Below are 21,249 nucleotides of genomic sequence, written 5' to 3' on the forward strand. Positions count from 1 at the left end.
TGCCTTTTTTTGTGTAGTTTTTGTGGAAGTGAAGCTTTTTCCCACGTAAATTTGCTGTCGTTTGGGGATCCTGAGGGGATGCCGGCAGGGTTGGGGGAGAAATTGCCAGGGTTTTGGGGGAAAATGGCCTGGTTTTGGGTTATCTTCAACAGGGGGCTCTTAACCAGCAACAGAAATAAAAGAAATAGGGGAAAAAAAAAGGGATAATTCCGCGTGGATGTGGAAAAGCCAAGTTCCACTGCATGCTTCATCACACAACCAAAGATTTGGGGGAAAACCCCACGAATTTCCAATCGGGCAGGGATTGGGACACAGAAAAAGTTCTTGTCCTGCTCCGAGGTGACCGGTGGGGTTCAAGGAGCCGCTACGCCCCCCCTCTGCCTGTGTTTTTGTCAAAAAAAAAACCACTTTTCTCCCCCAAAACCCACTTTTTTTTGTGTGTGTGAGGGGGTTTGGGTGAGCTCAGCTTTGGCAGCCTGCTGTTAGCCGCTTATTTTTCTTTCCCTTGGGGGCTGTTTTATTTTTGATCTCTTGTTGGGAATCTTGCGTCCCTGCTAGGCAGGGATTTTCACGTTTAAAAAAAAAAAAAAAAAATCGTGGATTTAGCACAAAATCACCCTTTTGTGCTCCTCCTGCAGAGGAAATCGAGCAAGGCCAAGGAGAAGAAGCAGAAGCGCCTGGAGGAGCGGGCGGCGATGGATGCCGTCTGCGCCAAGGTGGAGGCGGCCAACAAGGTGAGCGCCCCCCCTGCCCCCCCAGCCTCAAAACGGGGCCAAAAAGGGCAACATTGGCCCCGGGGGTGGGGGGGGGGGACACAAATCCCACCCCCTTCTTCATTTTTGGGGCAATGTTTGCTTCCTCCCAGCTCGAAGATCCCCTCGAAGCCTTCCCGGTGTTCAAAAAATACGACCGCAACGGGTGAGTGCCTGCCCCCCCCACCCCCGGCACGGCAAAATCACGGTGCTGCCGGTCCCGGGGGGGGCCGACGGTGCCGCTGCCTTCCCTCTTTCCCCCCCCGCCCCCAGCCTCGATGTCGCCATCGAGTGCCGGCGCGGCGCCGGCCTGGAGCCAGCTACCCTCGAGTGGGCTTTCGAGCTGACCAAGAGCAACATGCAGACGCTGTAAGTGCGCCCCCCTGCGAGCCCCGAAACCCCCGTGTTTTGCCCTAAAAACGAGGAGGGGGGGGGGGGGCCCCCCGGGGGGTGTTTCCCCGCAGGTACGAGCAGAGCGAGTGGGGCTGGAAGGAGCGGGAGAAGCGGGAGGAGCTGGCGGACGACCGCGCCTGGTACCTCATCGCCCGCGACGCCGCCGCCGGCCCCGTCGCCTTCTCCCATTTCCGCTTCGACGTCGAGTGCGGCGACGAGGTTCTCTACTGGTGGGTGGTGAAAAATGGGGGCGGAAGGGGCCCAAAATGGGGGCGGAAGGGGCCCAAAATGGGGGCGGAAGGGGCCCAAAATGGGGGCGGAAGGGGCCCAAAATGGGGGCGGAAGGGGCCCAAAATGGGGGCGGAAGGGGCCCAAAATGGGGGCGGAAGGGGCCCAAAATGGGGGCGGAAGGGGCCCAAAATGGGGGCGGAAGGGGCCCAAAATGGGGGCGGAAGGGGCCCAAAATGGGGGCGGAAGGGGCCCAAAATGGGGGCGGAAGGGGCCCAAAAATGGGGGCGGAAGGGGCCCAAAATGGGGGCGGAAGGGGCCCAAAATGGGGGCGGAAGGGGCCCAAAATGGGGGCGGAAGGGGCCCAAAATGGGGGCGGAAGGGGCCCAAAATGGGGGCGGAAGGGGCCCAAAATGGGGGCGGAAGGGGCCCAAAATGGGGGCGGAAGGGGCCCAAAATGGGGGCGGAAAGGGCCCAAAATGGGCCGGGAATGGGGGCAAGAAGGGGGCTGGGGAATGGGACAAAAGGGGCTTGGGAACGGGGGCGAGAAGGGGTCCGGGAACGGGGGCGAGAAGGGGTCCGGGAACGGGGGCGAGAAGGGGTCCGGGAACGGGGGCGAGAAGGGGTCCGGGAACGGGGGCGAGAAGGGGTCCGGGAACGGGGGCGAGAAGGGGTCCGGGAACGGGGGCGAGAAGGGGTCCGGGAACGGGGGCGAGAAGGGGTCCGGGAACGGGGGCGAGAAGGGGTCCGGGAACGGGGGCGAGAAGGGGTCCGGGAACGGGGGCGAGAAGGGGTCCGGGAACGGGGGCGAGAAGGGGTCCGGGAACGGGGGCGAGAAGGGGCTGGGAACGGGGGCGAAAGGGGCTGGGAATGGGGTGAAAGGGGGCTGGGAATGGGGGCGGAAAGGGGGCTGTGGGGAGTGGGGGGGGCCAAAAGGGCCCTGGGAATGGGGCAAAAAGCCCTGGGAATGGGGCCGCGGTGATTTGGGGGTCTCGTCCCCGCAGCTACGAGGTGCAGCTGGAGAGCCGGGTGCGCCGGCGAGGGCTGGGCAAATTCCTCCTACAGATCCTACAGCTGGTGGCCAACAGGTGACGGCACCTTTTCGGGGTGAAAAGCGGGGTTTTCAGGGCTTTCCTCCCCCCCCCTCACCCCTTTTTTTCCCCCCCCCCCCTCCCCCAGCACCCAGATGAAGAAGGTGATGCTGACGGTGTTCAAACACAACCACGGCGCCTACCACTTCTTCCGGGACGCCTTACAGTAAGTGAAAACCCCCCCAAACCCCTCGTTTTTCACCCCGTTTCCCAGCCTTTTCCCCCCGGGGGGGGGGGGGGGGGAGGGAGGGGGGGGTGGGGGGGGAACCCCCTCTCTTTTGTAGGGGGGGGGGGGGGGTTCCGTAACCCGCTGCTCACGCCCCTCTTGCAGCGCGCTGGCGACGTGACGGGGCAGGCGGGGAAGGGTTTGGTGCTCGCCCGGCTGCCGGAGGTGGGTGTCCGGGTGCCCCCGCAGCCCCCCCATTTCCCCCCCCCCTTTATTTTCACTGTCCCGTCCCCCCCCTCCCCCCCCCCCCGCCTTGTGCCTGTCGGGGTCACCTCTCCACCCCCCCCCCCTTGTGTGGCAGGCAGCTCACCCCCCGTATTCCCCTATATTGGGGTCGGGGGGGTGGCGCTGACCCCCCCGCTCCATTTTTTGACCCCCCCCACCCCATTTTTTTTTTTTTTTATCCCCTCCCCTCCCCCAGGTTCGACATCGACGACACCTCGCCCAGCGTCTCGGGCTGCTGCGGCGACGACTGCTCCTACGAGATCCTCAGCCGGCGCACCAAGTTCGGCGAGAGCCAGCACGCGCACCCCGGGGGGCACTGCGGGGGCTGCTGCCACTGAGCCCCCCCCCCCCCCCCCCAACACGGATTTACCCAAATCTGAAGGTTTTTACCCCAAAACGGGCTCGTCGCTCTGTGCCGCGTACGGGTGTCCGGCCTGGCTGTGCCCCCCCCCCCCCCCTTATTGTCACCCTACTGTGACCCCCGGAATTTTGGGTGCTGTCAGGGAGGGTTCTGGTCCCCTCCCTGGAGCGGGGGTGTCCCGCGCTGGGGGGGCAGGGCTCGTATTTTGGGGCACAACGAGGGTTTTTGCCTATTTTGGATGTTTCCGGTGCTGTTTCCAGTGCCTCCGGGCAGCCACGGGACTCCCTCTTTTTGATCGCTTCGGTTTGTACGTTACAAATAAATCGTTCACGAGGAATAAACGGAGCCTGGTCTCGACGGGGTGACACCCCCCCCCCCCCCAGTCCGCACCAGTCCGCACCAGTTCCCGGGGTGGGGTGGAGATGCAGGACTACATTTCCCAGCAGCCCCCGCGGCCGCGCCTTGAGCAATGAAAGAAAGCTCCCGGCATGCACCGGGGGGGGCACGGGGCCGGCCCCGAGGGGCGGGGCCTCCCGCAGAGCTGTCAGGGCTGGGGGCGTGGTTACGAGGAGGGGAGTGGTCTCCAGGCTCCTCCCCCGGAAGTGAGGCAGGGCGTCACTTCCGCCGTCTCCCCGCCGCCGCCATGCCGCTCGCCGTTCGCCTGGCCCGCGCCCTGCTGCGCCCCGCGGCCCGGCCCGGCCCGGCCCGGCGCGGCCTCGTCACGGGGCCTCCGCAGGATCCGTTGGGGCCCGCGGTGAGCGCGGGGGCAGCGGCTCGGGGCGGGGGGGACCGGGCGGGGTGACCTTGCCGCCCGCTGACGCCGCTGTGCCCGCAGGAGACCGCCGCCGGTTTCGCCGCCATGTTCGCCGTGTGCCTGGGCCCCGCCGCCTGGGTGCTGGCGCACCTGGAGGACTACAAGAACCGGGAGTGAGCCGGGGCCTGCACCGGGACCCGCACCGGGACCACGAACGGGACCAGCACCGGGACCACGAACGGGACCAGCGCCCCCCGGGCCCCGCGCCCCAATAAAGGCCGCTGATGCTCTCCCGCCTCCGTCCGTCACGGGGGGGGCACCGAGAGGCTCGGGGGGGGGTGGCCCTGAGGGACCAGGGGGGCACCTCGGGGTTTGGGGGAGCACCGGAGGGACCGGGTGGGGGGGCACCGGTGGGTTCAGGGTGGACACCGGGGAGCTCGGGCGGGATAACGGAGGGAACGGGGGCGCACCTGGGGGTTCGGGGAGGGGCACGGGGGGGGGTACCAGGGGGCTCGGGGGAGGGACCGGGAGGCTCAAGGGGGCACCGGCTAGGTCGGGGGGGGGGATTGGGGGGGAACCTGAGGGCTCGGGGGGGCACCGGAAGGTGCGGGGGGAGCAGCGGGAGGCTCGGGGGGGGGGGGGCACCGGGGGGCTCGGGGGTCGATGAGGTCGTCAGATGACGTCACGGCCAGCTTACCTGCTCGTTGCTTGGGGGCTGAGGGAGCCCCGGTTGCTAAGGGTCGGATCCGGTTGCTAGGGGGAGGAGCCCCTGGTTGCTAGGGGCGGTTCCGGTTGCTAGGAGAGGAGGGCTTTGTTGCTAAGGGGTGTGGCCGGGTTGCTGGGGAGGGAGTGACCTGGTTGCTAGGAGGTGCGGGCCGGTTGCTAGGGACCGGCCTGATTGCTGGGGGGCGTGGCCTGGTTGCTAGGGGGAGGTCTGGTTGCCGGGGGAGGGGCCAGCTGTAGGGGCGGGACCGTTCCCCACCGACCCGTTCCAGTCGTTAGGGGGCGGGGCCTGTTGCTAGGGGGCGGGGCCACCCCGCATCCAAGCCTGCTAAGGGGAGGGGCCTGTTGCTAGGGGCGTGGTGACCCCCCATCAAGTATGGTTGCTAGGGGTGTGGCCTGTCGCTGGGGGGGGCGGGGCCTGCTTGGGGCGGGGCTCCTCCCCCGCGCGGTTGCTAGGGGGCGGGCCCCCGGTGTGGGAGCCGTTGCTACGGCCTGGCTTCCGGCGGGGCGGCCGGTGCCCCGGAAGCGCTTGCGGCGGCCGCCGGTGCCCCGGAAGCGCTGCGCGGGGCGGGGCTGCGGCGGAAGATGGCGGCGGAGGAGCCTCAGCAGAAGCCGGAGCCGCTCGGCGGCGACGCGGACGGTAACGGAGCGCCCGGACCGGCGGGCCCCGAGCCGCCCGCAGCGCCCGGCCCCGGCGGAGGGCGGGAGGAGCCGGGGGGAGGGGGTCCGGGGGGGGGGCGGGGAACCCCCCCACAGCCCCCTACGGGCCCCTGAGGTCCCTATGGAACCCCCCATAGGCCCCACGCAGCCCCTATAGGCCCCCAAAGCCTCCTATAGGCCCTCTAAAGCCCCCTGTAGGCCCTCTAAAGCCCCTATAGGCCCTCTAAAGCCCTCTATAGGCGCCTTAAAGCACCTACAGAGTCCCTAAATCTCACTGTGAACCCCCCAAAGCCCCCATAGGCCCCCTAAAGCCCCCTATAGGCCCCGTAAAGCACCTACAGAGTCCCTAAATCTCACTGTGAACCCCCCCAAAGCCCCCATAGGCCCCCCCAAAGCTCTCTATAGGCCCCCTAAAGACCCTATAGAATCCCTAAATCTCCCTATGAACCCCCCACAGACCCCCACATCCACTCACAGATCCCCGAAAGCCTCCTATAGATTCTCCCCAAGGCTCTCTATAGATCCCCTAAAGCACCTACAGGCTCCCTAAAGGTCCCCACGAACCCCCCGAAGCCCCTATAGACCCTCAGATCCCCCCATAGATCCCCTAAAGCCCCTATAGACCCCCCCCAAGCCCCTATAGATCCCCTAAAGCACCTACAGGCTCCCTAAAGGTCCCCATGAACCCCCCGAAGCCCCTATAGACCCTCAGATCCCCCCATAGATCCCCTAAAGCCCCTATAGACCCCCCCCCAAGCCCCTACAGATCCCCTATAGACCCCCTAAAGCACCTACAGGCTCCCTAAGTCTACCTAAAAGGCCCCCCCCCCCCCAAGCCCCTATGGCCCCCATAAAGCCTTCTATAGCCCCCCCACGCCCCCTACAGGCCCCACAAAGCCTCCTATGGACCCCCCCCCAAAACCCTCATAGGCTCCTTATAGGCGCTGTGGACCCCCTACAGCCACCCAAAAAAGCCCTATAGGCCCCCCCAAAGCCCCCTATAGCCCCCCCAGCCCCCCCCCCGGGGCATTGTAGTGCCCCCCTATAGACCTGCGCAGCCCCCTATAGCCCCCTGTAATCCCCCAGTAACCCTCAAAGCCCCCCCAATGCCCCCCAAAAAACCCCCCCAATACCCCCAAAAAAAGCCCCCCCAATTCCCCCCCCAAGAAAGCCCCCCCCAATACCCTCCAAGGCCCCCCCCCAAAAAGCCCCCCCAATGCCCCCCCCCAAACTCCCCCCCAACACCCCAAAAGCCTCCCCAGGTCCCCAACAACCCCAAAAAGCCCCCCCCCCGGCCCCCCCAGACCCGTAACACCCCCCAAAGCCCCCCCACCCCCCCAAAAAAAAAGTCCCCCCAACACCCCCGCAGCCCCCCGAAGCCCCGCCAGACCCCCAATACCCCCCCCAAATCCCCCCAGTGCCCCCCCCAGTCCCCCGATACCCCCCAAAAATCCCCCCCCCAACACCCCCAAATCCCCCCCAGGTCCCTACCCCCCTCCTCAAACCCCCCCAACACCGCCCAAGAAACCCCCCCAGGCCCCCAATACCCCCCCCATCCCCCCCCCCAGTACCCCCCCAAAAGTCCCCCCAACCCCCCCAGTCCCCCCAATACCCCCCCAAAAGTCTCCCCCAGACCCCCCAAAACCCCCCAAACCCCCCCAATACCCCCCAAACCCCCCCCAGCCCCCCCAATACCCCCAAAAGTCTCCCCCAGCCCCCCCAAAATCCCCCAATGCCCCCCAAACCCCCCCAAAAAGGCCCCCCAACCCCCCCAGTCCCCCCAATATCCCCCAACCCCCCCCAAAAAAAGCCCCAAAAGCCCCCCAAAACCCCCCAATACCCCCCCTCTCCCCTCCCCCAGGGCCGGGGGGGGGTCTCGCCCACCACCCCCAATATTTGGGGGGGGGGGGGGGTGTCCCCTAAACGTGTCCCCCCCCCCCAGGCGTGAACTGCCTGGCCTACGACGAGGCCATCATGGCGCAGCAGGACCGCATCCAGCAGGAGGTGAGCGCCCCGATTAATTGGGCGGGGGGGGGGGCTAATTAACGCCCCCCCCCCCTCGTTAATTAGCACCCCCCCTCGTTAATTAACCCTCCCCCCCCCCCCCCCAGATCGCGGTGCAGAACCCGCTGGTGTCGGAGCGGCTGGAGCTGGCCGTGCTCTACAAGGAGTACGCGCAGGACGACCACGTCTACCAGCAGAAGATCAAGGTGGGCACCAGTATGGCACTGGGAGGCTCTGGGGGGCACCAGTAAGGCGCTGGGGGGGCTCTGGGGGGCACCAGCAAGGTACCTGGGGGGCTTTAGGGGGGCGCTGGGAGGCTCTGGGGGGCACCTAGTTCGGCACTGGGAGGCTTTAGGGGGGCACTGGTTGGCACTGGGAGGCTTTGGGGGTTACTGGTTTGGCACTGGGAGGCTTTGGGGGTTACTGGTTTGGCACTGGGAAGCCTCAAGGCAAATCAGTTTGGCACTGGGAGCCTTTTAGGAGCACTGTTGTAGGATGGGGGGGATTTGGGGGCTACTGGTTTGGCACTGGGAGGCTTTTAGGGCCACCAGTTTGACGCTGGGAGGGCTTTAGGAGGGCACTGGGAGGCTTTTAAGGCCACCAGTATGTCACTGGGAGGCTTCGGGGGGGCAATGGGAGGCTTTGGGGGGCACTGGGAGCCTTTTAGGGCCACCCATTTGGCACTGGGAGGCTTTGGGGGTTACTGGTTTGGCACTGGGAAGGTTTTGGGGTTACTGGTTTGGCACTGGGAAGGTTTTGGGGTTACTGGTTTGGCACTGGGAGGCCTCAAGAGAAACCAGTTTGGCACTGGGAGCCCTTTAGGAGCACCGTGGTAGGGTTGGGAGGCTTTGGGGTGTCCCCACGTCCCCCAGGGTGTCCCCACAACCCCTTGGCACGTCCCTCGTGTCCCCTCGGGGTGTCCCCGTGTCCCTTTGGGGTGTCCCCACGTCCCCTTCGGCGTGTCCCTGCCGTCCCCGTTCTGCCCCTTCGGGGTGTCCCCGACGTCTCCAGGCTGTCCCCGCCCCCCCGGGCCATCCCCTGTCCCCACGTCCTCTCGGCGTGTCCCTGCTGTCCCTTTGGGGTGTCCCCAGGTGTCCCCAAGTGTCCCCAGGCTGTCCCTTGGGGGCCGTGTCCCTTCTCATCCCTTTGACGTCCCCCCAACATCCCCACCGTATCCCCCTGTCCGCGTGTCCCCACGTCCCCGCCGCGTCCCCAGGTGTCCCCAGATGTCCCCAGGTGTCCCCAAACGTCCCCAGGTGTCCCCAGATGTCCCCAGGCTGTCCCTTAGGGCCACCTCCCTTCAGCTCATCCCTTTGACCTCCCCCCAACATCCCCACAGTATCCCCCCGTCCCCCTGCCCCGTGCCACCCCCGTACCCCCTGCCCCGTGTCCCCACGTCCCCGCCGCGTCCCCAGGTGTCCCCAAATGTCCCCAGGTGTCCCCAGATGTCCCCCAGGGCCACCTCCCTTCAGCTCATCCCTTTGACATCCCCACCGTATCCCCCCGTGCCCCCTGCCCCGTGCCACCCCCGTACCCCCTGCCCCGTGTCCCCACGTCCCTGCCGCGTCCCCAGGTGCCCCCAGACGTCCCCAGGTGCCCCCAAACGTCCCCAGGTGTCCCCAGACGTCCCTTTTGTCCCCCCCCCCCCAGGACCTGCTCCAGAAGTACTCCTACATCCGCAAGACGCGGCCGGACGGGAACTGCTTCTACCGCGCCTTCGGCTTCGCGCACCTCGAGGCCCTGCTGGAGGACGGCCAGGAGCTGCAGCGGTGCGTGCCCCCCCCCGCCCCCCCCCCCAGGACCCTGTCCCCTCCCCCAGGACCCCCCCCCGCGGCGCGGTGCCACCCGCTTTGTCTCCCCCCCCCCCCAGGTTCAAGGAGATCTCGGCGCGCAGCAAGGACGAGCTGGTGGCGCAGGGCTTCACCGAGTTCACGATCGAGGACTTCCACAACACGGTGGGGGACACTGGGGGGAACTGGGAGGCACTGGGGAGATGCTGGGGGGACTGGGAGACACTGGGGAGACAGTGCGGGGACACTGGGGGGAACTGGGAGACGCTGGGGAGACGCTGGGGGGACTGGGAGACACTGGGGAGACAGTGCGGGGACACTGGGGGAACTGGGAGACACTGGGGGGACTGGGAGACACTGGGGAGACAGTGCGGGGACACTGGGGGGACTGGGAGACACTGGGGAGACAGTGCGGGGACTGGGAGACACTGGGGAGACGCTGGGGAGACGCTGGGGGAACTGGGAGACACTGGGGAGACGCTGGGGGAACTGGGAGACACTGGGGAGACAGTGCGGGGACACTGGGGGGACTGGGAGACACTGGGGAGGCAGTGTGGGGACGCTGGGGACACTGGGAGACACTGGGGGGACTGGGAGACACTGGGGGGACTGGGAGACACTGCGGAGACGCTGGTAGGGACACTGGGAGGATACTGGGGACATGGGGGGGACATGAAGGGGACACAGTTGGGACACTGGGGGGACACTGGGAGGACACTGGGAGGGCAAGGGGGACAGTGGGGACTTGATGGGGGACACTGGGGGAATGGGGGGGACACTGGTGCGACACGGGGGGGACACTGGGAGGACACTGGGGACACTGGGGACATGGCAGAAGATGGGGGGGACACCTGGGGGACACCTGGGGGACACTGGGGACATGGTGGGGGTACTGGGGGGACATAGGGAGGACACGGGGGGCACTGGGAGGGCACTGGGGACACTGGGGACATGGCGGGGGACACTGGGGGCCACACGGTCACACCGTGGTGACATTGGGGACACTGAGGGGGGACATTGGGGGACACTGGGAGGACGGTGGGGATATGGGGGGGACACTGGGGGGACACTGGGGTGTGTGACCCCGTAACGGTGTGCGTGACCCCTGTGCGACCCTATAACGGCACGTGTGACCCCCCCATATGACCTCATAATGGCACATGTAACCCCCGTGTGACCCCGTATAACCCCCGTATGACCCCATAATGGTGCGTGTGACCCCGTAACCCCCCGTGTGACCCCGTAACGGTGTGTGTCACCCCCCGTGTGACCCCATAACCCCCCGTGTGACCCCACAACCCCCCATGTGACCCCATAACCCCCTGTCTGACCACATAACTCCCCGTGTGACCCCATAATGGTGCGTGTGACCCCATAACCCCCCGTGTGACCCCGTAACCCCGTCCCCCCGCAGTTCATGGAGCTGATCGAGCGCGTGGAGCGTGTGACCCCATAACCCCCTGTACGACCCCATAACCCCCTGTCTGACCCCATAACGGTGCGTGTGACCCCATAACCCCCTGTACGACCCCATAACCCCCTGTCTGACCCCATAACCCCCCGTGTGACCCCATAACCCCCTGTCTGACCCCATAACCCCCTGTCTGACCCCATAACCCCCTGTGCGACCCCATAACCCCCTGTCTGACCCCATAACGGTGCGTGTGACCCCATAACCCCCTGTACGACCCCATAACCCCCTGTCTGACCCCATAACGGTGCGTGTGACCCCATAACCCCCTGTACGACCCCATAACCCCCTGTCTGACCCCATAACCCCCCGTGTGACCCCATAACCCCCTGTCTGACCCCATAACCCCCTGTCTGACCCCATAACCCCCTGTGCGACCCCATAACCCCCTGTCTGACCCCATAACGGTGCGTGTGACCCCATAACCCCCTGTACGACCCCATAACCCCCCGTCTGACCCCATAACGGTGCGTGTGACCCCATAACCCCCTGTACGACCCCATAACCCCCTGTCTGACCCCATAACGGTGCGTGCGACCCCATAACCCCCTGTCTGACCCCATAACGGTGCGTGTGACCCCATAACCCCCTGTGCGACCCCATAACCCCCTGTCTGACCCCATAACCCCCCGTGTGACCCCGTAACCCCGTCCCCCCGCAGTTCATGGAGCTGATCGAGCGCGTGGAGCGTGTGACCCCATAACCCCCCGTGTGACCCCATAACCCCCTGTGTGACCCCATAACCCCCCGTGTGACCCCGTAACCCCCTGTGTGACCCCATAACCCCCTGTGCGACCCCGTAACCCCCCGTGTGACCCCGTAACCCCCTGTGTGACCCCGTAACCCCGTCCCCCTGCAGTTCATGGAGCTGATCGAGCGTGTGGAGCGTGTGACCCCGTAACCCCCCGTGTGACCCCATAACCCCCTGTGCGACCCCATAACCCCCTGTGTGACCCCATAACCCCCCGTGTGACCCCGTAACCCCGTCCCCCCGCAGTTCATGGAGCTGATCGAGCGCGTGGAGCGTGTGACCCCATAACCCCCTGTGTGACCCCATAACCCCCTGTCTGACCCCATAACGGTGCGTGTGACCCCATAACCCCCTGTCTGACCCCGTAACCCCCCGTGTGACCCCGTAACCCCGTCCCCCCGCAGTTCATGGAGCTGATCGAGCGCGTGGAGCGTGTGACCCCATAACCCCCTGTCTGACCCCATAACGGTGCGTGTGACCCCATAACCCCCCGTGTGACCCCGTAACCCCCCGTGTGACCCCGTAACCCCGTCCCCCCGCAGTTCATGGAGCTGATCGAGCGCGTGGAGCGTGTGACCCCGTAACCCCCTGTGTGACCCCATAACCCCCCGTGTGACCCCATAACCCCCCGTGTGACCCCGTAACCCCCTGTCTGACCCCATAACCCCCTGTGCGACCCCGTAACCCCCCGTGTGACCCCATAACCCCCCGTGTGACCCCGTAACCCCCTGTCTGACCCCATAACCCCCTGTGCGACCCCATAACCCCCTGTGCGACCCCATAACCCCCTGTGTGACCCCATAACCCCCCGTGTGACCCCGTAACCCCGTCCCCCCGCAGTTCATGGAGCTGATCGAGCGCGTGGAGCGTGTGACCCCGTAACCCCCTGTCTGACCCCATAACCCCCCGTGTGACCCCATAACCCCCCGTGTGACCCCATAACCCCCTGTCTGACCCCATAACCCCCTGTGTGACCCCGTAACCCCCCGTGTGACCCCGTAACCCCGTCCCCCCGCAGTTCATGGAGCTGATCGAGCGCGTGGAGCGCCGCGTGCCGCTGCCCGAGCTGCTGGCGGCCTTCAACGAGCCGGGCACGTCGGACTACCTGGTGGTCTACCTGCGCCTGCTCACCTCGGGCTGCCTGCAGCGCCACCGCCGCTTCTTCGAGCAGTTCCTCGAGGGCGGCCGCAGCATCAAGGAGTTCTGCCAGCAGGTGGGCGCCCCGCGGGGCCCGTGCCAGGCCTTGCACGGCCCTTGCACGGCTTCGCACGGCCCTTGCACGGCCTTTGCAAGGCTTTCTCCAGCCTTGCGTGGCCCCTGAGTGGCCTTGCACGCCTTTGCACGGCCCTTGCACGGCTTTCTGCAACCTTGCATGGCCTCTAAGTGGCCTTGCACGCCTTTGCACGGCCCTTGCACGGCTTTCTGCCGCCTTACGCGGCCCCTAAATGGCCTTGCACGCCTTTGCACGGCCCTAGCACAGCTTTGCACGGCCCCTACATGGCTTTCTGCAGCCTCACACGGCCCTTGCACAGGCTTTCTGCAGCCTTGCATGGCCCCTAAGTGGCCTTGCACGCCTTTGCACGGCCCTTGCACGGCTTTCTGCAACCTTGCACTGGCCCCTAAATGGCCTTGCACGCCTTTGCACAGGCCCTAGCACAGCTTTGCACAGCCCTTGCACAGCTTTCTGCAGCCTTGCATGGCTTTGCGTGGTCCTCGCATGGCCCCTGCGTGTCTTTGTGCAGCCGTGCATGGCCCCCTAAATGGCCTTGCACGGCCCTTGCACAGCTTTCTGCAACCTTGCACGGCCCCTAAATGGCCTTGCACGGCTTTGCACGGCCCTTACACAACCCTTGCACAGCTTTCTGCATTCTTACATGGCCCTTGCATGGCTTTCTGCAGCTTTGTACAGCTCCTAAGTGGCCCTTGCACAGCTTTGCACAGCCTCACACAGCCGCTAAACGGCCGTGCATGCCTTTGCACAGCCTTGCACGTCCACCAATGGCCCTTGCACTACTCTTTACTGCTCTTGCACAGCTTTGCACAGCCTTGCACATCCCCCAATGGCCCTCGCACAGCTTTGCACAGCCTTACATGGCCCCGATGGCCCTTGCGCTGCTCTTGCACAGCTTTGCACGCCCTTGCACAGCTTTGCACAGCCTTGCACGTCCCCCAGCAGCCCCTCGCACTGCTCTTGCACACCTTCCCCCCGCCTTTCACAGCCTCCCCTCCCCTTGTCCCACCTCGCACCCCCTCCCACCCCCCCCCAAACCCCCCCCCCACCTCTCGCACGGCCTCGCACGCCATCTCCCCGTGTGCCCCCCCCCTCCCCCCCCCCCCCCGTGCAGGAGGTGGAGCCCATGTGCAAGGAGAGCGACCACATCCACATCATCGCGCTGGCGCGGGCGCTGCAGGTGCCGGTGCTGGTGGAGTACATGGACCGGGGCGAGGGCGGCGCCACCAACCCGCACGTCTTCCCCGAGGGCTCGCAGCCCCGCGTCTGCCTCCTCTACCGCCCCGGCCACTACGACATCCTCTACAAGTGAGCCGGCCTCGCGCGGGCCTCGCACGAGCCTCGTGAGCCTCGCACGAGCCTCGTGTGAGCCTCCCTTGAGCCTCGGGGGAGTCTCGCATCAGCCTCGGGGGAGCCTTGTGGGAGCCTCCCCGCCTTGGGGGGGCCTCGCACCAGCCTCGTGGGAGCCTTGCACCAACCTCGTGGGAGCTTCCCCTCCTCGGGGGGGCCTCACACCAGCCTCGTGGGAGCCTCGCACCAACCTCGTGGGAGCTTCCCCTTCTCGGGGGGGCCTCACACCAGCCTCGTGGGAGCCTCGCACCAACCTCGTGGGAGCTTCCCCTTCTCGGGAGGGGGCTCGCACCAGCCTCGTGGGAGCCTTGCACGAGCCTAGTGTGAGCCTCACATGAGCCTCGTGTGAGCCTCGCACCAGTCTCATGTGAACCTCATGGTATCCTTGCACCAGCCTGGTGGGAGCCTTGCACCAGCCTCGTGTGAGCATCGTACAAGCCTCGTGTGAGCCTCGCACCAGCCTCGTGTGAGCCTCCCCTCCCTGGGGGCTTTTGCACAGCCTCGCACGAGTACCTGCGGGGCCTCCGGTGGGTGCACGAGGGCCTCGTGCGGCGTTGCTGCCGCTGCAATCCCCTCTGGTCTTGCACGGCCCTCGTGCGGCCTTGCACAAGTCCCACGAGGCTCTCAGCCCCCCCCCCCCTCGTGCAGCCTTGCACGCCTCCCCCCCCCCCCCTCCCCAGTTCCCGAATAAAGATGCGGCCCACACTCGTTGCACGTTTTTATTGAGGGGGGGGGGAACTGGGGGGGCTGTGGGGAGCCTGCTCCGCCTGCCACACACGTGTGCAAGAGGGCACGCATGGGGGACAGCGCTCGTGCCAGGAGAGCTCTGCAAGACACCTTTGTGCAAGATGTGGTCCTCGTGCAAGATGTCCTCGTGCAAGACGTGGTCCTTGTGTGACCATGCCCCACCCATGTGCAGTCCTTGCACACCTGTGCACAGCCCTTGCACACATGCCTCTGCCTCCCGGGACCCCCGACTGCCCCCCCCAGCCCCAAAACTGCCCCCAGGAGCCCCCAAAGTGCCCCCCAGGGAGCAGCAGCCCTTGTGCAAGCACTCGTGCAAGCCCTGTGGGGCCCCATGCATGCCCCCTGCGGTGCCCCATGTGCGCATGTGAGGCCTTGTGCAAGCTTTGTGCAAGCCCTGCACAGCCCCTTGTGCAAGCCCTGTGCAAAGCCCGTGCAAGGCCAACGCAAGCCCCGAGCAAAGAAGATGAAAGCCCCGTGCAAACCCTGTGCAAAGCCCGTGCAAAGCCCCGTGCAAGCCCCATGCAAAGGAGATGAAAGCCCCATGCAAGCCCCGTGCAAACTCTGTGCAAACAGGTGCAAGTCCCGTGCAAGCCCTGTGCAAACCCCACGCAAAGGAGATGCGAGCCCTGTGCACCCCCTGCAAACCTTGTGCAAGCCTCGTGCAAAGCAGGTGCAAGACCCCTGCAAAGAAGGTGCAAGCCCTGTGCAAAGGAGATGCAAGCAAGGTCATGCAAACGCCGTGCAAGCCTCGTGCAAGCCTCGTGCAAAAGAGATGCAAGCCCTGTGCAAGTGCTGTGCAAACCCCGTGCAAAGGCGATGCAGCCCCCATGCAAGCCCCGTGCAAGCCCCGTGCAAAGCAGGTGCAAGCCCCGTGCAAAGGCAATGCAGCCCCCATGCAAGCCCCGTGCAAGCCCCGTTTAAGCCCCGTGCAAAGCAGGTGCAAGCCCCGTGCAAAGGCGATGCAGCCCCCATGCAAGCCCCGTGCAAGCCCCGTGCAAGCCCCGTGCAAGCCCCGTGCAAAGCAGGTGCAAGCCCCGTGCAAAGGCGATGCAGCCCCCATGCAAGCCCTGTGCAAACCCCAATACAACCCCCGTGCAAAGCAGGTGCAAGCCCCGTGCAAACCCCTTGCACACCCCTTGCACACCCCGTGCAAGCCCCGCTCCCCCTCGGCCCCCCCCCCGCCCGGTGCCGCTGCCCGTTGGGTGTTCCCGCCCCCCCCCAATCCCCTCCCCTCTCCCTCCCTGCCCCCCCCCCCCCGCAGCCCCCAGAGCCCCCCCCGGGCCCCCCCTCCGGGCCCTCCCCGGGCCTCCCCCGGGCCCCCCCCCGCGCACCGGGAGGCGGCGCTGCCCCCCCCTCCCCGCCCCGCCGCCTTCCCACGCCCGCAGCCGCCGCCGCCAGCACCGGGCCCGGACCGCGCCGCCCGGCCCCGAGCCCGGTAAAGGCCCCCCCCGGACCCCTCCCCACCCCCGAACCCCCCCCCGGACCCCCCTCACCTCCTCCCCCCGCCTCCCATCGCCCCCCTCCTTCCTCCCCCCCCCCCCCCTCAGGGATGCTCCGGCCGCGGGGATGGACGGGAACCGGCCCCCCCCCCTCGGTAGCACCGGGGACCCCCTTGGAGACCCCCCCCAGACCCCCCCGGATCCCCCCGGACCCCCCTGAGCCCCCACCCGCGCCCCCCCCAGTGATGCTCCAAGGACCCAGCGCCCCCCCCCCCCCCTTCCTCTACCCTTCCCCGCCCCCCCCCCACGCCGGACCCCCCCCCCGGACCCCCCCCCTTCAGCTCCCACCCCCGGTAGCGCCCCCCCCCCGCCCCCGCCCCCTAAATCCCCCCCCCAGCACCGGGGGGGACAGCAGGGCCCGCCCCCCCCCCGGCTCCAGCCACCGGAGAGCCCCCCCCAGGTCCCCCCCCCGTCGCCCCGGGACCCCCCCTCCAGAAAAAAAACAGCCCCCCCCCCCCCAAACCTTCAGGACCCCCCCAGAAAGGCCAAGGACCCCCCCAGGACCCTCCCCCCCCATCTCATAGGGATGCTCCAGGGAGCTGGGGGGGGGGGGGCAGGGAATGGGACCCCCCCTCCAGGGTATGGGGGCTTTAATGGGGGGGGCTGATATTAGGAGGGGGTCCTTATATTAAGGGGGGGGTCCCGACATTGGAGCGGGGGGTCCCGAGATTGGGGGGGGGGGGGTCCTGTCACTAATGGGGGGGTCCTTATATTGGGGGGGGGTCCCGATATTAAGGGGAGGGTCCCGAGATTGAGGGGGGGGTCCTGTCACTGACGGGGGGGTTCTTATATTGGGGGGGGGGGTCCTGATATTAAGGGGAGGGTCCCGAGATTGAGGGGGGGGTCCCCATATTAAGGGGGGGGTCCTGAAACTGGGGGGGGGGTCCTTGTATCGAGGGGGGTCCTGATATTGGGGAGGGGTTCCTATATTGGGGGAGGGTCCCGAGATTGAGGGGGGGGTCCTTATATTGGGGGGGGGGGTCCTGATATTAAGGGGACGGTCCTGAGATTGAGGGGGGGGGTCCTGACACTGAGGGGGGGTCCCATTATTAAGGGGAGGGTCCTGACACTGGGGGGGGGGGGGGTCGTGATATTGGGGGGGTCACAACATTAAGGAGAGGGTCCCAACATTGAGCGGGGGGGTCCTTTAATTGGGAGGGGGGTCCCGATATTGGGGGGGGGGGGTCCGGACATTGAGGGGGGGTCCCATTATTAAGGGGAGGGTCCTGAAACTAAGGGGAGGGTCCCGACATTGAGGGGGGGGTCTCGCCTTTTGGGGGGGGGTCCTGATATTGCGGGGGGTGGGCGCTGAGATGGGGGGGCAGGGAGGGTGTGCCTCAGTTTCCCCCCCCCGTGAGCCCTCGTGCGAGGCTGCAGCTGACGCAAGCGGGTCCCTGGGGTGGGGGTGGGGGGGCACAAAGGCCCTGGGCTGGGGGGGGGGGAGATCCCTAATGAGCTGCTGCTAATTAGCGCCGTGCCCCCCCCCTGCCCTCACCCCACCAGGGGCCTCGCACGAGCGTCCTCGTGCAAAGTCACAACCCCCCCCCCCCGGGGGGACGCTGGGCCGGGGGGGGGGTCCCTGGGGGGCTCGTTAGTGCACGGGAGGGGAGGTTCGTTAGCGCTGCTGCTAATTAGCCCCCCGGGGAAGGGAGTGCAGGGGCACTGGGGGGGGCGTGCAAGGCCGGGGCTGTGCGAGGGCACATGTTGCACAAGGGCACGTGTGTTGCACATGTGTTGCACGAGGACGTGCAGTTGCACAAGGGCGCACGTTGCACGAGGACACTCGTGTTGCGCAGGGGCATGCGTGTTGCACAAGGGTGTGCATTGCACAAGGGGCGCACGTTGCACGAGAGTGTGTGTTGCACAATGGCGGTTGTTGCATGTGTGACTGTTGCACGGGAATGGTGGTTGCACAAGCGTGTGTTGCACAAAGGTGTGCATTGCACAAGGGTGTGCATTGCACGAGGGTGTTTTTTGCAAGATAATGGGTATTGCAGAGGGCAGTGTGCATTGCACGAGGGAGCGTGTTGCACAAGGGCAGTTGTTGCATGACCTCAAGTGTCGCAGAGGGCTTGTGTAGCACGAGGGTGTGCATTGCACGAGGGAGGCTGCTGCACAAGGGTGTGCTTTGCACAAGAATGTGTTGCACAAGGGTGTGCTTTGCACAAGAATGGGTTGCACGAGGGTGTGCATTGCACGAGAGTGCTGCACAAGCGTGCTTCTTGCACAAGGGTGGTTACTGCATGCAAGCGTCTGCACGAGCACATGCATTGCACGAGCGTGGGTGTTGCACGAGGCCGTGCAAGCCCCCCCGTTCACACCCCTCCCCCCCCCCGCAGCAGCCCTGGCCCCCCCGGCCCCCCCGGGAGCGGCCGCGCGGCGCCGCCATGGGGCCCCGGAGCCGGTAGCGGGGCACGGGGACGGGGACGTCGCACGGGGACATCGCGCACCGGGAGCACCCTGAGGACTGAGGTAGGGGCTGCTGGGGGGGGCCTGATTATTGGGGGGGGCACCACTAGGGTCACCTTTTGGGCGGGGGGGGGGGGGGCCGGTGACACCTATGGGGGGGGTGTTTGGGTCCCCAGAGGTCCTTATGGTGACATTGGGGGGGGCACCAGGACACCTGGGATGGGGCGGGGGGGGGACACATTGGGGTGCACGGTATGGGGGGGGCTGCCGGGTCCTGGGGGGGACGGGAGTGGCAATGGGGTCCCTTGTTATGGGGGTGACAGTGGGGTCCCCTATAGTGAGGGGGTGATTTTGGGGTCCCATATTAGGGGGCGACATTGGGGTCCCATATTAGGGGGGTGGCACTGGGGGCCCCCATTATGGGGGGGACATTGGGGTCCCCTGTAGTGAGGGGGGTGGCGCTGAGGTCCCATCTTATGGGTGTGAGAGTGGGGTCCCTTGTTGTGGGGGCGACATTGGGGCCCCATATTATGGGGTGACACCGGGGTCCCCGAGGGTGGGGGGTCCCTTATGGTGGGGGGGTGACACTGGGGCCTCACATTACGGGGTGACACTGGGGTCCCTTATTACGGGGAGGATGTCGGGGTCCCATATTAGGGGGTGACACTGGGGTCCCCTAGAGTGTGGGGGGGCGACAGTGGGGTCCCATATTACGGGGTAGCACTGGGGTCCCCTATTATGGGGACAACACTGGGGTCCCCTACAGTGTGTGGGGGGGTGACGGTGGGGTCCCCTATGGTGGGGGGTCCCTTAGAGTGGCCCCCCCAGCCCCTCCAGGAACCCAACGTGTGTCTACAGCTCGGGGTGGGGGGGGTGCTGCTCCCACCCCTTTTTCCCCCCCCCCCCCTCCCCCCTTCCCCTTTTTCCCTCCAGGCCCCCCCCATGGCCCCCCCTCCCCGCGGGGCCCCCCCGGCCTGGGCGCTGGCTCTGCTGGCCTCCCTTTGGGGGGGCTGCGCCCCCTGCCCCTCGGTGTGCCGCTGCGCCGGCGGGCGCGTCTACTGCAACGACCGGGGGCTGACGGCGGTCCCCGAGGGGCTCCCCCCGGGGGCCACCACCCTCTTCCTCCAAAACAACCGCATCGGCGACGCCGGCATCCCGCCGCGGCTGGGCCGCCTGCCGGCGCTGCGGGTGCTCTACCTGTACGCCAACGCGCTGGAGCAGCTCCCGGCCCACCTGCCGCCGGCGCTGCGCGAGCTGCACCTGCAGGACAACAACGTGCGGGGGCTCGGGCGCCGAGCCCTGGCCCGCGCCCCGCTGCTGGAGCGCCTGCACCTGGACGACAACTCGGTGTCGGCGGCCGGCATCGAGGAGGACGCCTTCGCCGAGAGCCGCCGCCTGCGCCTCCTCTTCCTCTCGCGCAACCACCTGAGCAGCGTGCCGCCGGGGCTGCCGCCGGCGCTGGAGGAGCTGCGGCTGGACGACAACCGCATCCACACCATCCCGCTGCGCGCCTTCGAGGGGCTGCCGGCCCTGCGGCGCCTGGTGCTGGACGGCAACCTGCTGGCCAACCAGCGGATGGCCGACGACACCTTCAGCCGCCTGCACAACCTCAGCGAGCTCTCGCTGGGCCGCAACGCCCTGGCGGCGCCGCCGGCCAACCTGCCCCGCGCCCGCCTGCGCCGCCTCTCGCTGGCGGCCAACGCCATCAGCCACGTGCCCCCCGGCGCCCTGGCGCGCATGCGGGCGCTCGAGCGCCTCGACCTCTCGGACAACAACCTGAGCACGCTGCCCCGCGGGCTCTTCGACGACCTGGGCAGCCTGAGCCACCTGGGGCTGCGCAACAACCCCTGGTTCTGCGGCTGCAACCTGGCCTGGCTGCGGGACTGGCTGCGGCGCCGGGCGCCGCCGGGGCTGGAGGTGCGCGGCCTGCTGTGCCAGGCGCCCGCCCGCCTGCGGGGGCTGCCGGTGGGGGAGCTGCGGGGGGAGATGGACGCCTGCGGGACCCCCGCGCCGGAGGCCCCGGGGGGCCTGGGGGCATCGCCGGGGGCCGCGGCGGCGCCGGGGGCGGCGGAGGCGCCGGGGGCGGCGGCGGCGGCGCCGGGGGCCGCGGCGGCGTCGCCGGGCCTGGCGGCGGGGCTCTGGGTGCAGTCGGCCCCCGGGGGGGCCCTGAAGGTCCGTTGGCCCCCGGCCCCCCCCGGCGCCTCCTTACGGCTCAGCTGGCTTCGGCCCGGGGGGGGCGCGGTGACCGAGACCCTGGTGCGAGGCGAGCGGGGGGAGTACGTGGTGACGGCGCTGCAGCCCCACGCCGCTTACCGCGTCTGCCTCTCGGCCCTGGACGCCCCCGGCGCCCCCCCCCCCGCTCTGCGCCCAAGCTCGGGCCGGGGGGGACCCCGAGGGCCCCCCCCCGCCTCGGGCCCACCCCCCCGGTTTGCCCCGGGCGGCGGCGGGGGGAGCGGCGGCGGCGGCGGTTTTGGCCCTGGGGGTGCTGGGGGGGTGCTGGCAGCGGAGGCGGCGGCGGAGGTGGGGGGGGCGCGGGGGGGGGCTGCCCCCCCCCCCCACGCACCGGGGGGGGGCTGCTAAAATA

The 21,249-nt window shown here is 67.4% G+C and overlaps 3 protein-coding genes and 1 long non-coding RNA gene across 6 annotated transcripts; all 4 read left to right on the forward strand.

The window, feature by feature from the left end:
- Positions 1-628: 628 nt before the first annotated feature.
- NAA40 (N-alpha-acetyltransferase 40, NatD catalytic subunit) lies at positions 629-3,617 on the forward strand. 3 transcript variants are annotated; one of them, XM_035572570.2, is made up of 8 exons: positions 629-734; positions 866-918; positions 1,026-1,121; positions 1,217-1,375; positions 2,378-2,461; positions 2,553-2,630; positions 2,796-2,855; positions 3,112-3,260. In XM_035572570.2, exons 1-7 carry the CDS (start codon positions 696-698, stop codon positions 2,809-2,811), a joined length of 525 nt encoding a protein of 174 aa, XP_035428463.1. In that variant the 5' UTR covers positions 629-695; the 3' UTR covers positions 2,812-2,855; positions 3,112-3,260. The 3 variants fall into 3 exon arrangements, with proteins under 3 accessions (XP_035428463.1, XP_035428462.1, XP_050572669.1); XM_035572569.2 differs by lacking the exon at positions 2,796-2,855 and having other exon boundaries at positions 3,112-3,617; XM_050716712.1 differs by lacking the exon at positions 3,112-3,260 and having other exon boundaries at positions 2,796-2,857.
- A 202-nt stretch (positions 3,618-3,819) lies between these two features.
- On the forward strand, positions 3,820-4,320 carry LOC118261660 (uncharacterized). Its single transcript, XR_004782434.2, has 2 exons — positions 3,820-4,030; positions 4,112-4,320. It is a non-coding gene; the product is annotated as an uncharacterized LOC118261660 (long non-coding RNA).
- A 955-nt stretch (positions 4,321-5,275) lies between these two features.
- Positions 5,276-14,271, forward strand: OTUB1 (OTU deubiquitinase, ubiquitin aldehyde binding 1). The gene is made up of 7 exons (XM_035572568.2): positions 5,276-5,393; positions 7,356-7,417; positions 7,525-7,623; positions 9,068-9,186; positions 9,288-9,372; positions 12,448-12,642; positions 13,775-14,271. The coding sequence occupies exons 1-7, from the start codon at positions 5,339-5,341 to the stop codon at positions 13,970-13,972; spliced, it is 813 nt and encodes a 270-aa protein (XP_035428461.1). The 5' UTR covers positions 5,276-5,338; the 3' UTR covers positions 13,973-14,271.
- A 5,336-nt stretch (positions 14,272-19,607) lies between these two features.
- Positions 19,608-21,009, forward strand: LOC118261661 (leucine-rich repeat transmembrane protein FLRT1-like; the record flags this gene model as incomplete). Its single annotated transcript, XM_050716711.1, has 2 exons — positions 19,608-20,681; positions 20,838-21,009. Coding segments are annotated over exons 1-2 (1,246 nt in total), but the record flags the coding sequence as incomplete, so codon positions are not given.
- Positions 21,010-21,249: the final 240 nt, after the last annotated feature.

This window comes from Cygnus atratus, unplaced genomic scaffold (assembly GCF_013377495.2).
Source record: "Cygnus atratus isolate AKBS03 ecotype Queensland, Australia unplaced genomic scaffold, CAtr_DNAZoo_HiC_assembly HiC_scaffold_227, whole genome shotgun sequence".
Classification (NCBI taxonomy): Eukaryota; Metazoa; Chordata; class Aves; order Anseriformes; family Anatidae; genus Cygnus; species Cygnus atratus.